Genomic DNA, 18287 nt, shown 5'->3' with positions numbered 1-18287 from the left:
TAATAAAAAAAATACGTAACTCCTCACTCTTTCTTATCATTGCGCCATTTTCTCACAAAATTTTATAAAAGTTTACTACACACAACCAACTATTAAAAATCGCTAAAATTGACGTTGATGACCAGCTGATGACTCATTTGTTGCTTCCAAAATATAGCGCCTAAGGTCACAAATTCTGCTGCATCCCTTATAGTACGAGAGCTAGCAACGTCGAAAAAACAAGTATTTTAAGACGTCTGGCTCTTTGATATATCTTTTACTATGCTCTCTAGAACAGCATGCGGCCCGTCTGGCTGCCGGTAAACGTTGCGTTCCCTACTGCGCATTGAAAGAAGATCTTATATTTTTATTAGTCTTAAAATACTTTCTCAACAACAAATACAACTTTGATATTTTTTATTTATTTGGGACACTCTGTATCTTGGAAAAATATTTTTAAATTGTAGCTCTAATAGTCCTTCAAGGAACCTCAAACTTACAATTTGTAAAAAATATCATCGTTTAGCCACAATACTCCGTGTCGTATGTGGTGAACAATCCTGTATATTTATAATAGCTCTAAAAGCCTAAAAGGCTCATGGCTTGATTGGTTGTCTTTCTCCATTTGTTTCTGTCTTTCGTCTTTATTCTCCACCCATTCACTCTTTTCCTTCTCAAGTCCTCTTCAACATCCTTTTTCCATCTGGTTCTCGGTCTACCCCTTCTTCTCTTTCCACCTATTTCACGTTTCATTATCATATTAGGAATTCTTATTTCAGCCGTTCTTTCAATGTGTCCCAGCCATCTCAGTCTTTGTGCTCTTGCCACTCCCGTTATAATCGGTGCCCGATATAGTTTCTTTAATACTTCATTTATTCTTTTGGTCCATAATATGTTGTCTATCTGCTTTCATTTAAAAATCTTCCTCAGTATTTTTCTTTGCCAAATCTCTAGCCTCGAACTTTCCGTTGCATTGAACGTCCACGTTTCACATGCATACATATTGGTCGTATCATTGTTTGGTACATTCTGATTTTTCAACTTCTAGATATGTTCTTACTCTTAATAATTTTCTGTCTATTTCCTGCCATTATTTTTGCCATAATTTCTTGAGTTACATATGGGTTCTTTAGAAATACGGCTCCTAGATATGTGAATGTGTATCTACTTCCTCAAACTTGTATCGTTTCCCTCTCCCAGAATCTATTTGTTGTTAATCTTCCCTTCTCAAAATCCCTATCTGACCACTCCATAAATTTCGTTTTCTTCTCATTAAATACTCAGCCCACGTTTTGCGCTTGATTTTCTAGTCTTTTGGTCACCGATATCAGCTCAGTCTCCTCCGATCTCTTGCTAAGATAACTACATCATCTGCAAAGACTATTACTTCACTGCAAAATTTGACTATTACCTGTCAAAAAAAACAAATTAAAAATTAATTTACTTCAAAAAACGCATATCATTAGATCGCCTAACTATCGAAGCATAAACCAGCTATCAGCGACACATATCTTCGTACCTGTATCGTTTATATACGCCTCAATGGCAAGGTACTACTACTGGCAGGTTAGAAAAATGATTAAAGAGAGAATACAATGTGTAACTTAATGTCCCTCTGGCATGAAAGTCCTCTGTGGGTAGGTGTAGAAACTAGGCCCCGGGAGATTGCTTGATAACGAATAACTTTCTTTTTCACCTCCTTGTATTCATAATATACACACACATACAGGCTTTGATATGCGCCGCCGCCAAAAGATAGACAATGAATTCGATTACAGATAACATTTTTGAAGGATAGCAATGATTGGTTATATGGTGTGTATTGTTTACAAGACTGTTAACTAGACTTTTTTCTTCGCTGGTTCGAGTAATGGCAGTAGTAGTAATTGTTTTTAAGGATCTAATTTAAAAATAAAGATTTTAAAAAAAATCTTATACGAGGCATGTTTTTTAAGTAAGTACCGTTTTGGAATTAAAAAAAAACGTGCAAAGATATCGCAATAATTTTATTTTTACATGAAAGCCTGTACCTTAATCTACTTTTCTATATAATTTCCGTGAATATTGAGGCACTTGTCATAACGTGGCACCAGTTTTTCAATACCCTCCTCATAAAATTCTGCCGCCTGACTGGTTAACCACTGTATCACAACTGTTTTGACTTCGTTATCGTCTTGAAGATGCTGACCGCCCAGGTGTTTCTTCAAGTGCAGGAATAAATGGTAGTCACTGGGCGCCAGATCAGGGCTGTATGGAGGATGATCTAGAGTTTCCCATTTAAAAGATTTGATGAGATCTTTGGTCCGATTAGCCACATGTGGACGGGCATTGTCATGCAGCAAAACAATACCCTTACTCAACTTGCCACGTCTTTTGTTTTGGATTGCACGGCGCAGATTGTTCAATGTCTCACAATAAGATGCTGCATTGATTGTCTCATTACGAGGCAGAAACTCCACTAGCAATACTCCTTTTCTGTCCCAAAAACTGTGCACATGATTTTCCGGGCAGAAATTGTTTGCTTAAACTTCACTGTTTTGGGTGATGATGAATGTCGCCATTCCATGGACTGTTGTTCGATTCTGGTGTGACGTAGGCCACCCATGTTTCGTCACCAGTAACAATTTTGTCTAAAAAATCTTCACCTTCATTGTGGTACTGCTCAAGGAAAGTCAATGCACTGTCTAAACGTTGGGTTTTGTGCAAATCCGTCAACATTTTCGGAACCCAACGTGAACACAATTTCCGGTAATTCAAGTTCTCGGTCACAATACGATACAAAACACTACGAGAACATTGAGGAAAGTAGTCGCACAATGATAAAATTGTAAAGCGTCTGTTTTCTTTTACCTTTTCGTCCACTTTCTGCACCAAATCTTCATTAACGACCGAAGGACGCCCATTCCGTTCTTCATCATGCACATTTGTGCGGCCTTCTTTAAATGCTCTCACCCATTTCCTTACCATTCCATCACTCATAATGTTTTGTCCGTAAACTTCACAGATCTCACGATGAATATCGATCGGTTTTACGCCTTTAGCACTAAGAAATCGTATGACAGCCCGTACTTCACAATCGGCGGGGCTCACGATTGTCGGAGGCATCTTAAACACTCAATAAACAACGTATACAATGAAGAATCAGACTGTACTGGCGTCTGTGCATAGACAAGAGATGTAGGTAACCAGCGCGCATGCGCCGAACGCCGACCGTAGCGCTGCGGCGGCGGAATCGCAAAACGGTACTTACTTAAAAAACATGCCTCGTATTTTTTTAACCGACCAGTAAATTTCAACAAAGCAAAATAATTACACAGAGTAACAGGTTCTTCCTTTCTTAATCATTTTTAAATGATTTTATCAAAATTTCCACTCGACTAACTTCACAAATTTCGCACAGAAAACAAAAGTATTTAAACTACTTGTTATTGGTAATAAAAATAGTATAATTTTCAACAAAAATCTCCTATAACTAATTGGACATAGCAATTAAATCAATTTGCTGAGGGAGTAATTAAAATGCATTACGGCGGTTTTTTGTTGTTAGGCATTTAATTAAACATTTTTATTTCTGGTGCTTTTAATTTATGTTTTATCGCCAATAGTGAGTCACTGAGAGGAAATGAAGCAACCAGAGGACGTTATGTTAAGGTCGAAAGTTATATAAGCGTTGGAAGAGCGAAACGCTTGCCCAGCAGTTAAAAGACCATACCATAACTTGGTATACTGATGCTTCCAAAACCAATACGGGAACAGGGATCGGAGTGTTTGGGCCGAGAGCTAATTACTCCGAACCAATGGGCACTTACCCTAGTATCCTACAGGCAGAAATCTACGCTATCGAGAGATGCGTACAACTTATCTTAGATAGGAACTATCGGAAACAAGAAATAGCCATCTTATCTGATAGTCAAGCAGCGTTAAAGGCGATCAACTCAGTATCAATCGATTTGAAATTGGTCAAAGAATGCATAGAGAAGCTGAATAAATTAGGCAAAGAAAACAAAGTCCTCCTACACTGGGTGCCTGCTCACCAAGGGATAGAAGGCAATGAAAAAGCAAATAATCTAGCTAGGAAAGGAGCGAACACTCCACTAACTGGACCAGAACCGTTCTGCTTTCCAAGTGGTAACCAACTCAAGGCGGAACTCAAGAACTTGGAAGATTCCATCCGCAACCTGGAATGGAAATCTTGCAATGGTCTAGGACACTCGAAGAAGTTTCTGAGGGCTTATGATCAAGAAAAATCACAGATCTTCCTGGGTCTGAGTAAGAACAATCTTCGGATTGTCACGGGGTTTTAACAGGACACTGTCTCCTCAATGAACACCTCAGTAGATTGAAACTAAGAAGAAACGGCGAATGCAGATTCTGTGGGGAAGATGGTGAAACACCAGTACACCTCATCACTGAGTGCGCCGAGACGACAACCATTCGTGCCATGAATTTTGGTACGACTGATATTGGAGATGGAGAACTACCCTCTATAAAACCGTCCCAGATACTGGCTTTTGTCAAAGCCCTGGGACTGTATGATGAGTTATGATTCAAGAAAGGGGGACACAATGGATCTGTAAGGTCGAAGTGATTAACCCCCCTCCCACTCATTCTAAATTCTAAAAAAAATTCTATATAAGCAGCAATTAAATAAAAATTCGTAATAAAGAAGCAGTAGTACTATGGCACAGCCTATTCAAAACCAGCCATGAGAATCCCTCTGCAGACAGATTTACAGGAACCTCCAACATTAAAACGTACTACTTGTTATATGTGTCGATATAAAAAACGAAGAATGGCACCACTTTAATGGAACCACTGCAACCGCGAATTTGTGCTGAACATCGCGAGCAATAGTTTTATTGGTTTCTTTTTGTTATTATATAATTTAAATATTTAACAAGATATTTCGTTTGTTCAGAATATATCGTAAAATTTACGAATGCTTAGTATTTGCGGCATATGCTTAGTATTCTAGGGTTAACTAAAACTATGCATGTATTCGTATCCATGTTTAGGAACTTCTGTCATTTATTTTGATGAGGTATCTCCCTCTGAAATTTGGCCATGCATTTTTCGAACACTCTGTATAGCTGAATATTACAAGTATCTAAATTGAGTATCGCACAACTTCATAGAAATTCCAGCATGAGAATGGCAAGGACAAAACTAAGGTTTGTCCGGCAGCGGCACAATCGCAAGCCCCATCTCTAAATAATGAATATTTCAGAATTATCTTTATCTGGTTTGGCGTAAAGTACGACCGGCGGTTTCTAAGAAACGCAAGAAAAAAATAAAGTAAATAAATTTAGTCTTTCCGCGTGAAATGAAAATTATTGGAAAGTGATAGTGATTGTCCGTGCAAAAGAAGTGATATCGATAGATCTGTTCGAATCGAAGAAATGGCAGTTCGTTATGTCATTTGGTATTCAATAATTTCTACTATTACCGATTTTCTCTGTTCTTGAATGAATAATAAATTAAATAATTTATGTACGTTAGTGATAAGTTTATTTCTTCAAAACCTGTGTGTTGAAGAAAGACATATTATTTTTATTTTTAATGTATATTTAATACTTTAAAACACACTCTATTTTTTTAAACACGGTTTTAACTTTAAAGTCACTTCACAGTCAAAGCTGTGGTGGGTGTACTTACTGCCATAACTCGCTGACGAGTATTTGGCATGCATCAGAGGATGCATCACAACCCAAGCCGTTTTCTTTCATGAGCTTTTCTGTCACTTATTTATTTACTCGTGTCCAACTCAGTATATATAAAAAACAAATCAAGAAACACAAAAATATATATAAAATATACAAAACGGCTAAATTAATAAAAAGGTACATCATACATTTAAAAAAAAACATACTCAAACAATCAACATAAATAGGAACAATACTTGTACAGAATTAGACAAACTACAAAAAATATATATGCTTACAGCAGTTATATACAGGATATCCAGTACTTGGTACACTCCAGAGCGTCGGTATTTTTTTTTTTAGTACTAGATAGTTTAGAGCTATAGTAAGGTGGGTGTAATGTTGAATTTTTCTTGCAGGATGATCACCTGAAAATGACTTCCACTCGAATAGGATCGGATGTGAGTACTACAAGCAGAGTACGGCTGAACCAGGTTCTGGCCATAATAGTGAGGAAGGAGGGCTGCCAGGGAGATCCAGGAGACTTCTGGATGTATGAAAATGGCTACCTATTATTCCAGGTAAAAAAAATATTCACTTAATTTATTTAATGTAATATTTATTTCACCGGAAATGACAACACTACAACTTTTTTTTAAGGAAACTCTCTGTATATTTTTATTTTATTCGATAGAAAATGTATAGATCGCTCTGAATAGAATGACATATCATATGTCAACTTTTGACATTTTCACTTAAAAAAATCGTATTTTAAATTTCAATCTCTAGGCTGTGTGTTTATGTTTTTCTTATCCTGGCCTGTTAAAACATGCCCAAATCGTATTTTTAATCATATCTCAATTTTTTTAAACGGTATTTGGTACCATGCACTTGGTATTTCGAGTCAAATTGCAGCATGTTGAAATTTCAAAGAAACCATACGCGAAAATGTCAAAAGTTGATGTCATTCTATCCAGAATGTCATTTTCTATCGAATAAAGTAAAAAAATACCGTGGGTGTCATTTAAAAATCAAAAGTTGCAGTAATTTCCGGTGAAACAGGAAGTGACCAAAAACAATTGAATACGTCAATCAATCCTAATTTATGTCATACATTAACATACCAAATCTCGTTTTTTTATCTGAAAAAATAAACAGTGTGAGCCACCTTTGAGACGCCACCCGGTAGAGTAAATAAGAAAAAAAAATCTTAATACAAAATAAATAAGTTTAAACGCCACCAACTGAAATAACTCTGTTCACTGTCAAGAACCACAGTGATAGGTATACTAAAGCTAATAATTAATTATTGATATTTCTACCTACCCTTATTATTTTCATTTATTTACACTGTACAGAGTGTCCCATACGAATATAATCATATTACATAATAGCTAGATTAAAAAATAATTATAATGCCATCTCATACCAAACTTGTTACTGTTAAATACTGATTTATTTCCTCTTTTAATTGATTGTTAATTGTTTAATTGTTAATGTACTGTCAAAACTTTCACTCTGTACAACCGTAGCTTTCTTGAGCAATTCCTTATGTATAAAAAAGTGACAGATACCTACTGTGTTAGCAATAAACAAAACAATTAAATTGAAATCCGTAAAACAGTAATGCCATGCACGAAAATAGTTAAAGGTTTACGGCAGCTCATATATCTTGAAAACAGCGACGTGAAAATCATATAAAAATAATTTTATTTGATAGTTTTATTGTCAAAATACTTGTTTAGTTTTGAAGTAGTCATTAAAAATTTCCGAAAAATACTAAAAATTTCTAAATTATTAGCACTGATGTCCCTCTTTTGTGTTACATCGTTAAAAAGAACAATTCTAAAGGTTACCACGGTCGCAGTCGCTCAGTATTCTTAGTGCCAATTTTTTACAGGTTTTATATCAATTTTTAATAAAATGGCGTCTAGAGAATGACCTAGCCAAAAAAGAATAGATGATCATTCCATTTTAGGTTTATATCTAGTTCCATTCATTATAGGTTTATATCTAGTTTTAATTCTGTAATAATTAAAATATGTTTTAAACGTGTATCTTTTTATTTCCGTTGTGTATTTTACTCCACAATCTATATAATTTTTGTTAAATTAACAAAAGATATATCACACAGCCACTCTAGATTTTTTCAATAAAGATCTAATGACGCAAAATCATAAAAATTAAAATATCTAGGAAAATCTTTGTCTGAGGGGTAGGCAACCTTAATAATATTTTGAAGATATATAAATTCCCCATTGAACACCGGAAAAATATACTGAGTGTTCCATTTAAAATAAAGGAGTAACTTGCTTTTAAATGTGACTAATGGTCCATATTAATTTTGTCTCACCCTGTATAACTTCTCGGGTCAAATTTCAATTTGGTTTAACATACAATGGTTACTGTAATTAAATATCAGTCTATACAAGATCAACTAAAATTGAGATAGCTGATATCGAAATTTAAAATTTACTCTTCATTTTCACAAAATGTGAAATATGTAAAAATACTTAGATTTTAGGTATATGCTTCTTTAATAAAACTCATCTTTATTTTTTTTCCTAGAATCCGAAAATCAATTATATAGGGTGTTCCATTAGAAAAAAACACAACTTTGATGTGTAACTTTCTGATAACCGTGTAACTCTTTAATGTGGAGCTTCCGCGGCGTATGAGAGGCGCCACCCTGTATTTTGTTGCCATATTTATAAATATCAAATTTCCAAATCGTTTTTAAGTAAGAGCAAAGGTCACAAAGTTTATTTATAATAATAAAAAAGTTGGCAAAACTGAGACATGATACGATATGGGTACAGAACAGCCAATTTACTTTGTTTCAACATGGCAGAAATCTCTTTTTAAAGTGTTGCGTAAAGCATTCGCGAAAATTGAATAGTGAAAAGGACACAACACGTTTTTCTTTGTTTTGTGATCGCTATCTCTAAAGGTTTCGAACCGACAAACTTGGCAAAAGCAGTACGGAAAGATCAATAAGTGATGATAAGCTTAAATATTTTAACTATACCTTACTTTCATTTTGATTAGTTTGTGTTAAATTTGTTGTATAATATACATATTTGCATTATATGGTGATTATAATAATTTATTTGTGTTTTAAGTTCGAAAATGATAATATTTTTAGGAAACTTTAAAATACCAAAAAAGACTCAATAAATAATCTATACTAATATATAAAATCCTTGTGTGACTGACTCACTGATTAATCACGATCCTGCTCAAACCACTCAACGTAAGAAGCTCAATTTTGGCATACAGGTTGATTCTAGGGTGTAGAGGTTCGATAAGAAGGATTTTTCGAAATTCCAGTTCCAAGGGGGTGAAACCACCCCTCAAATATTACAATGTTTTTTATTTAAAAAACGGCCAAGTTTCCGAAAAAAACGCTTAAACACGTATATTTTATTTTGTTTTTTTACATATTTTAAGATTTTTTAAAAATGTATACAGGGTGTTTCGAAAAATCTGGTCACTGATTAATCACGATCCTGCTTAAAGCGCTTGACATAAAAAGCTGATTTTTGGAAAACAGATTGACTTTAGGGTGTGGAGATTCGATAAGAAGGGATTTTTCGAAACTCGTATTCTAAGGGGGTTAAACTATCCCTCAAATATTAAAATATTTTTTATATAAAAACCCCCTTAAACACGTATATTTTATTTTGTTGTTTCACATAATTTAAGATTTTTATAAATTTATACAGGGTGTTTCTAAAATATGACCATTGAGTAATCACGATTTTTCTTAAACTCCTTGACGTTTAAAGCTGATTTATGGCAAACGGATTGACTGTGGGGTGTAGAGGTTCGATAAGGAGGGGTTTCTCGAATCTCAATTTACAAGAGGGTGAAAACGCCCCTCAAATATTACAATATTTGTTATTTAAAAAACGGTTAGTCTTTCGGGAAATCGCTTGGACAAGCATAATTTATGTGTTTTTTTTTAATATTTTGAAATTTTTTAAAAAATCATACAGGGTGTTCCAAAAAGTTGGGTAATTGAATAACTGCCAAAATGTAATAATATCGCCATATTGTTTTTTCTCATGCTGATATAAATGTGAGAACATTTTATCCAGTTTGTATGTTAATGGAAACGCTTGCTTTGCTTTATCATCACCATTACAAATGCTTAATTCGACGCGAACGAAGTCGCAGGTACACGCTAGTAGATGTATAAAACAGTTGTGTGAAACTGATGATGTATTTAGTTGGACAAGCATACTCAGACTCTAGGTATGACAATATTAAATATCTTTTGGACTTAATACATAACCTTAACGTAGAAAATTAAATTAACTTTCATATCTGCATCTTAATATCAATATATTTCTATTGAAAATACCTGGGGGACTTATGCAAATCACATTTTCATTTAATTTGTTCATAATAAATCAGATTGCTGGATCTGGAAGTAATATTATAATTATTTGTTGTTGTAAGTCGTAAAATTAAAAGCGTGCAAACCCAATGGACCGTTACTCCGTATAGAATTATATGTAAAGTAGGAAATTTTTTCATTCATGTTTGGTTAATAATGCTATTATGTTGCGCATTTCCTATGTGGGCGGAATATGTTATCCTTGTAAGTGTGTATGTATATTAACATAAATATATTTATCTTAACGCTGAAGTGTTAAAATAGTGCATATACGTTTTATTAACACTTTACGAGCGAAGAGCAAATTTATAGTGCCTTTATTTTAATTATCTATACTAATATATAAAATCCCTAAGTGACTGACTCACTGATTAATCACGATCCTGCTCAAACCACTCAACGTAAGAAGCTCAATTTTTTACACAGATTTATTTTTTTTAAATCTACAAATTACAGCTGATTAACACTGTGCGAAAATAAAAATATTTTGACCATGGAATATGTTTTTTGTATTATAAAAACTGGTTAAAATATTTACTACACCATTTTGCTATAAGTAAGTACACTATCGCTTTGTTCAACAAATTGCCAATGTTAATTTAGAAAACAATAAAATCTTTGTTATATTACTATAACATTTTCTCATAAAATCTGCTAAAAATTATCGTGCAAGTTATAAAAACGTTTATATACTATATTTTATGTATTTTGTTATTGTGTTTGTTACTTTCTACAATATTGTTATACATATATGGTAATAATAAAATCTACATATACCTATTTATTACAATATTTATGAAAATAAAACAAAGTTCAATTAGTTACACCATAACTTAAGAACTACTGAACCAATTTTAATGATCTCTTATTTGCTGGATTTGTCTTGGAAAATAATAGCGGAATATTTATTAAATTATACTTCTTCAACTAATGGTAAACTGCTGATGGACACATGCCATCCAGTTCAAAAGGACCCACTCCAGGAAAGTTTTCTCGTTATAATTCGGTTTTAATATATTCTTTTGGTGGTAATAATCTTATTTAATAATTAATTTTTACCCCCCAATCCAAGAATCGTACTTCTTCAGCTGATGGTAAACTGCTGAAGGGCACATGCCATCGAGTGCGAAAGGACTCACTCTAGGAAAGTTTTCTTGTTATAATTCGGTTTTAATATATTCTTTTCGTGATAATAATGTTATTTAAAAATGAATTTATACCCCCCAACTCAAGAATCTTACTTCTTCAGCTAATGGTAAACGGCTGATGGACACATGCCATCCAGTTCAAAAGGACCCACTCTAGGAAAGTTTTCTCGTTATAATTCGCTTTTAATATATTCTTTTGATGATAATAATGCTATTTAATAATGAATTTATACTCCCCATCTTAAGAATCGCACTTCTTCAGCTAATGGTAAACTCCTGATGGACACATGCCATCAAGTTCGAAAGGACCCACTCCAGGAAAGTTTTCTCGTTATAATTCGATTCTTATATATTCTTTTGATGATAATAATGTTAATTAATAATGAATTTATACCACCCAACTGAAGAATCATACTTCTTCAGCTAATGGTAAACTGCTGATGGACACATGCCATCCAGTTCAAAAGGACCCACTCCAGGAAAGCTTTCTCGTTATAATTCGATTCTTATATATTCTTTTGATGATAATAATGTTAATTAATAATGAATTTATACCACCCAACTGAAGAATCATACTTCTTCAGCTAATGGTAAACTGCTGATGGACACATGCCATCCAGTTCAAAAGGACCCACTCCAGGAAAGTTTTCTCGTTATAATTCGGTTTTAATATATTCTTTTGGTGGTAATAATGTTATTTAATAATTAATTTTTACCCCCCAAATCACATTTAATTTGTTCATAATAAATCAGATTGCTGGATCTGGAAGTAATATTATAATTATTTGTTGTTGTAAGTCGTAAAATTAAAAGCGTGCAAACCCAATGGACCGTTACTCCGTATAGAATTATATGTAAAGTAGGAAATTTTTTCATTCATGTTTGGTTAATAATGCTATTATGTTGCACATTTCCTATGTGGGCGGAATATGTTATCCTTGTAAGTGTGTATGTATATTAACATAAATATATTTATCTTAACGCTTAAGTGTTAAAATAGTGCATATAAGTTTTATTAACACTTTACGAGCGAAGAGCAAATTTATAGTGTCTTTATTTTAATTATCTATCCCTAAGTGACTGACTCACTGATTAATCACGATCCTGCTCAAACCACTCAACGTAAGAAGCTCAATTTTGACATACAGGTTGATTCCAAGGTATATAGGTTCGATAAGAAGGGATTTTTCGAAATTCCAGTTCCAAGAGGGTGAAAGCACCCCTCAAATATCACCATATTTTTTTATTTAAAAAACGGTCAAGTTTCCGAAAAAACGCTTAAACACGTATATTTTATTTTGTTTTTTTACATATTTTAAGATTTTTTAAAAATGTATACAGAGTGTTTCGAAAAATCTGGTCATTGATTATGCTGCTGCACGATCCTGCTTAAAGCGCTTGACGTAAAAAGCTGATTTTTGGAAAACGGATTGACTTTAGGGTGTAGAGGTTCGATAAGAAGGGATTTTTCGAAACTCGAGTTCTAAGGGGGTGAAACCACCCCTCAAATATTAGAATACTTTTTATTTAAAAACCGGTGAGTTTTTCGGAAAAACTCTTAAACACGTACATATATTTTATTTTGTTGTTTTACATATTTTAAGATTTTTTAAAAATTTATACAGGGTGTTTCATAAAATATGACCATTGAGTAATCACGATTCTGCTTAATAGTATTTTGAAGTGGCGTGAATATCAGAATAATATACTGGGATTTCCATTTAAAATAAAAGAGTAACATGCTTTTAAAGGTGAGCAATGTTCAATATTAATTTTGTTTCACCGTGTATAACTTTTTGGATCAAGTTTTAATTTGATTCATAGTACAATAGTTAATTTAACTACATATTAGGCTATACCGGGTTAATCCTAATTTAGGTAGCCTTTATTGTAATTTAAAAATTGTTCTGTATTTTTAGAAAATATTAAATATGTCAAAAACCTTACATTTTACTCATATACTTCTCTTATAAAAATTTTTCTCCCAGAACCTGAAAATCAATTAATATATTGGCTGTTCCATTACAAAAAACACAACTTTGATATGTAACTTTTTTGGGGGACACCCTGTAGAACTCTCTATATTTTTAAAAAGTGCTCTGAAATAACCTACATATGCTCACAAAATTTCATTTCAATAAAAACTGTCGGCGTATGAGAGGCGCCACCCTGTATACCCTAAAAAATTCTCTCAAATTCATGGAAATTTTTATACAGATTTATTTTTTTTAATTCACAAATTACAGCTGATTAACACTATGCGAAAATAAAAATATTTTGACCATGGAATATGTTTTTTGTATTATAAAAACTGGTTAAAATATTTACTACACCATTTTGCTATAAGTAAGTACACTATCGCTTTGTTCAACAAATTGCCAATGTTAATTTAGAAAACAATAAAATCTTTGTTATATTACTATAACATTTTCTCATAAAATCTGCTAAAAATTATCATTTTAAGTTATAAAAACGTTTATATACTATATTTTATGTATTTTGTTATTGTGTTTGTTACTTTCTACAATATTGTTATACATCTATGATAATAATAAAATCTACATATACCTATTTATTACAATATTTATGTAAATAAAACAAAGTTCAATTAGTTACACCATAACTTAAGAACTACTGAACCAATTTTAATGATCTCTTATTTGCTGGATTTGTCTTGGAAAATAATAGCGGAATATCTATTAAATTATACTTCTTCAACTAATGGTAAACTGCTGATGGACACATGCCATCCAGTTCGAAAGGACTCACTCTAGGAAAGTTTTCTCGTTATAATTCGGTTTTAATATATTCTTTTGATGATAATAATGTTATTTAATAATGAATTTATACCCTCCAACTGAAAAATCATACTTCTTCAGCTAATGGTAAACTGCTGATGGACACAATCATGCCATCGAGTTCGAAAGGACCCACTCCAGGAAAGTTTTTTCGTTATAATTCGGTTTTAGTGTATTCTTTTGGTGGTAATAATGTTATTTAATAATTAATTTTTACCCCCCAATCCAAGAATCGTACTTCTTCAGCTAATGGTAAACTGCTGATGGACACATGCCATCGAGTTTGAAAGGACCCACTCCAGGAAAATTTTCTCGTTATAATTTGGTTTTAATATATTCTTTTGGTGGTAATAATGTTATTTAATAATTAATTTTTACCCCCCACTCCAAGAATCGTACTTCTTCAGCTAATGGTAAACTGCTGATGGACACATGCCATCAAGTTCGAAAGGACCCACTCCAGGAAAGTTTTCTCGTTATAATTCGGTTTTAATATATTCTTCTGGTGATAATAATGTTATTTAATAATGAATTTATACCCCTCAACTCCAGAATCATACTTCTTCAGCTAATGGTAAACTGCTGATGGACACATGCCATCCAGTTCAAAAGGACCCACTCCAGGAAAGTTTTCTCATTATAATTCGCTTTTAATATATTCTTTTGATGATAATAATGTTATTTAATAATGAATTTATACCCCCCAACTCAAGAATCATACTTCTTCAGCTAATGGTAAACTGCTGATGGACACATGCCATCGAGTTCGAAAGGACCCACTCCAGTAAAGTTTTCTCGTTATAATTCAGTTTTAATATATTCTTTTGGTGATAATAATGTTATTTAATAATGAATTTATACCCCCCAATCCAAGAATCGTACTTCTTCAGCTAATGGTAAACTGCTGATGGACACATGCCATCAAGTTCGAAAGGACCCACTCCAGGAAAGTTTTCCCGTTATAATTCGGTTTTAATATATTCTTCTGGTGATAATAATGTTATTTAATAAGGAATTTATACCCCTCAACTCCAGAATCATACTTCTTCAGCTAATGGTAAACTGCTGATGGACACATGCCATCGAGTTTGAAAGGACCCACTCCAGGAAAATTTTCTCGTTATAATTCGGTTTTAATATATTCTTCTGGTGATAATAATGTTATTTAATAAGGAATTTATACCCCTCAACTCCAGAATCATACTTCTTCAGCTAATGGTAAACTGCTGATGGACACATGCCATCGAGTTTGAAAGGACCCACTCCAGGAAAATTTTCTCGTTATAATTTGGTTTTAATATATTCTTTTGGTGGTAATAATGTTATTTAATAATTAATTTTTACCCCCCACTCCAAGAATCGTACTTCTTCAGCTAATGGTAAACTGCTGATGGACACATGCCATCAAGTTCGAAAGGACCCACTCCAGGAAAGTTTTCCCGTTATAATTCGGTTTTAATATATTCTTCTGGTGATAATAATGTTATTTAATAAGGAATTTATACCCCTCAACTCAGAATCATACTTCTTCAGCTAATGGTAAACTGCTGATGGACACATGCCATCGAGTTTGAAAGGACCCACTCAGGAAAATTTTCTCGTTATAATTTGGTTTTTAATATATTCTTTTGGTAATAATGTTATTTAATAATTAATTTTACCCCCCACTCAAGAATCGTACTTCTTCAGCTAATGGTAAACTGCTGATGGACACATGCCATCAAGTTCGAAAGGACCCACTCCAGGAAAGTTTTCCCGTTATAATTCGGTTTTAATATATTCTTCTGGTGATAATAATGTTATTTAATAAGGAATTTATACCCCTCAACTCCAGAATCATACTTCTTCAGCTAATGGTAAACTGCTGATGGACACATGCCATCGAGTTTGAAAGGACCCACTCCAGGAAAATTTTCTCGTTATAATTTGGTTTTAATATATTCTTTTGGTGGTAATAATGTTATTTAATAATTAATTTTTACCCCCACTCCAGAAATCGTACTTCTTCAGCTAATGGTAAACTGCTGATGGACACATGCCATCAAGTTCGAAAAAGGACCCACTCAGGAAAATTTTCTCGTTATAATTTGGTTTTAATATATTCTTTTGGTGGTAATAATGTTATTTAATAATTAATTTTTACCCCCCACTCCAAGAATCGTACTTCTTCAGCTAATGGTAAACTGCTGATGGACACATGCCATCAAGTTCGAAAGGACCCACTCCAGGAAAGTTTTCCCGTTATAATTCGGTTTTAATATATTCTTCTGGTGATAATAATGTTATTTAATAAGGAATTTATACCCCTCAACTCCAGAATCATACTTCTTCAGCTAATGGTAAACTGCTGATGGACACATGCCATCAAGTTCGAAAGGACCCACTCCAGGAAAGTTTTCTCGTTATAATTTGATTTTAATATATTCTTTTGGTGGTAATAATGTTATTTAATAATTAATTTTTACCCCCCAATCCAAGAATCGTACTTCTTCAGCTAATGGTAAACTGCTGATGGACACATGCCATTCAGTTCAAAAGGACCCACTCCAGGAAAGTTTTCTCGTTATAATTTGCTTTTAATATATTCTTTTGATGATAATAATGCTATTTAATAATGAATTTATACCCCCCATCTTAAGAATCGCACTTCTTCAGCTAATGGTAAACTGCTGATGGACACATGCCATCAAGTTCGATAGGACCCACTCCAGGAAAGTTTTCTCGTTATAATTTGATTTTAATATATTCTTTTGGTGGTAATAATGTTATTTAATAATTAATTTTTACCCCCCAATCCAAGAATCGTACTTCTTCAGCTAATGGTAAACTGCTGATGGACACATGCCATCGAGTTTGAAAGGACCCGCTCCAGGAAAATTTTCTCGTTATAATTTGGTTTTAATATATTCTTTTGGTGGTAATAATGTTATTTATAATGAATTTATACCCCTCAACTCCAGAATCGTACTTCTTCAGCTAATGGTAAACTGCTGATGAACACATGCCATCGAGTTCGAAAGGACCCACTCCAGGAAAGTTTTCTCGTTATAATTCACTTTTAATATATTCTTTTGATAATAATAATGCTATTTAATAATGAATTTTTACCCACCAACTCAAGAATCGTACTTCTTCAGCTAATGGTAAACTGCTGATGGACACATGCCATCGAGTTCGAAAGGACCCACTCCAGTAATGTTTTTTCGTTATAATTCGGTTTTAATATATTCTTTTGGTGATAATAATGTTATTTAATAATGAATTTATAGCTCCCAATCCAAGAATCGTACTTCTTCAGCTAATGGTAAACTGCCGATGGACACATGCCATCGAGTTCGAAAGGACCCACTCCAGTAAAGTTTTCTCGTTATAATTCGCTTTTAATATATTCTTTTGGTGATAATAATGTTATTTAATAAGGAATTTATACCCCTCAACTCCAGAATCATACTTCTTCAGCTAATGGTAAACTGCTGATGGACACATGCCATCAAGTTCGAAAGGACCCACTCCAGGAAAGTTTTCTCGCTATAATTCGGTTTTAATATATTCTTCTTGTGATAATAATGTTATTTAATAATGAATTTATACCTCTCAACTCCAGAATCATACTTTTTCGGCTAATGGTAAACTGCTGATGGACACATGCCATCCAGTTCAAAAGGACCCACTCCAGGAAAGTTTTCTCATTATAATTCGCTTTTAATATATTCTTTTGATGATAATAATGTTATTTAATAATGAATTTATACCCCCCAACTCAAGAATCATACTTCTTCAGCTAATGGTAAACGGCTGATGGACACATGCCATCCAGTTCAAAAGGACCCAGTCCAGGAAAGTTTTCTCGTTATAATTCGGTTTTAATATATTCTTTTGGTGGTAATAATGTTATTTAATAATCAATTTATACCACCCAACTGAAGAATCATACTTCTTCAGCTAATGGTAAACTGCTGAAGGACACATGCCATCGAGTTCGAAAGGACCCAGTCCAGGAAAGTTTTCTCGTTATAATTCGGTTTTAATATATTCTTTTGATGATAATAATGTTATTTAATAATCAATTTATACGACCCAACTGAAGAATCATACTTCTTCAGCTAATGGTAAACTGCTGAAGGACACATGCCATCAAGTTCGAAAGGACCCACTCCAGGAAAGTTTTCTCGTTATAATTCGGTTTTAGTATATTCTTTTGATGATAATAATGTTATTTAATAATGAATTTATATCCCCCAACTCAAGAATCATACTTCTTCAGCTAATGGTAAACGGCTGATGGACACATGCCATCCAGTTCAAAAGGACCCACCCC

General features: G+C 33.3%; 1 protein-coding gene across 1 annotated transcript in view; it reads left to right on the top strand.

Moving 5' to 3' along the window:
* LOC115876269 overlaps positions 1-18287 on the top strand; it is a 43185-nt gene that overhangs the window by 11362 nt on the left and 13536 nt on the right. The window contains 1 exon segment of the mRNA XM_030891979.1: positions 6041-6202. Coding sequence (XP_030747839.1) covers positions 6041-6202 — 162 coding nt within the window.

Source organism: Sitophilus oryzae, unplaced genomic scaffold, assembly GCF_002938485.1.
Source record: "Sitophilus oryzae breed Bouriz unplaced genomic scaffold, Soryzae_2.0 scaffold_1430_pilon_pilon, whole genome shotgun sequence".
In the NCBI taxonomy this organism is placed as follows: domain Eukaryota; kingdom Metazoa; phylum Arthropoda; class Insecta; order Coleoptera; family Curculionidae; genus Sitophilus; species Sitophilus oryzae.
This window is presented reverse-complemented; position numbering and strand designations above follow the sequence as displayed.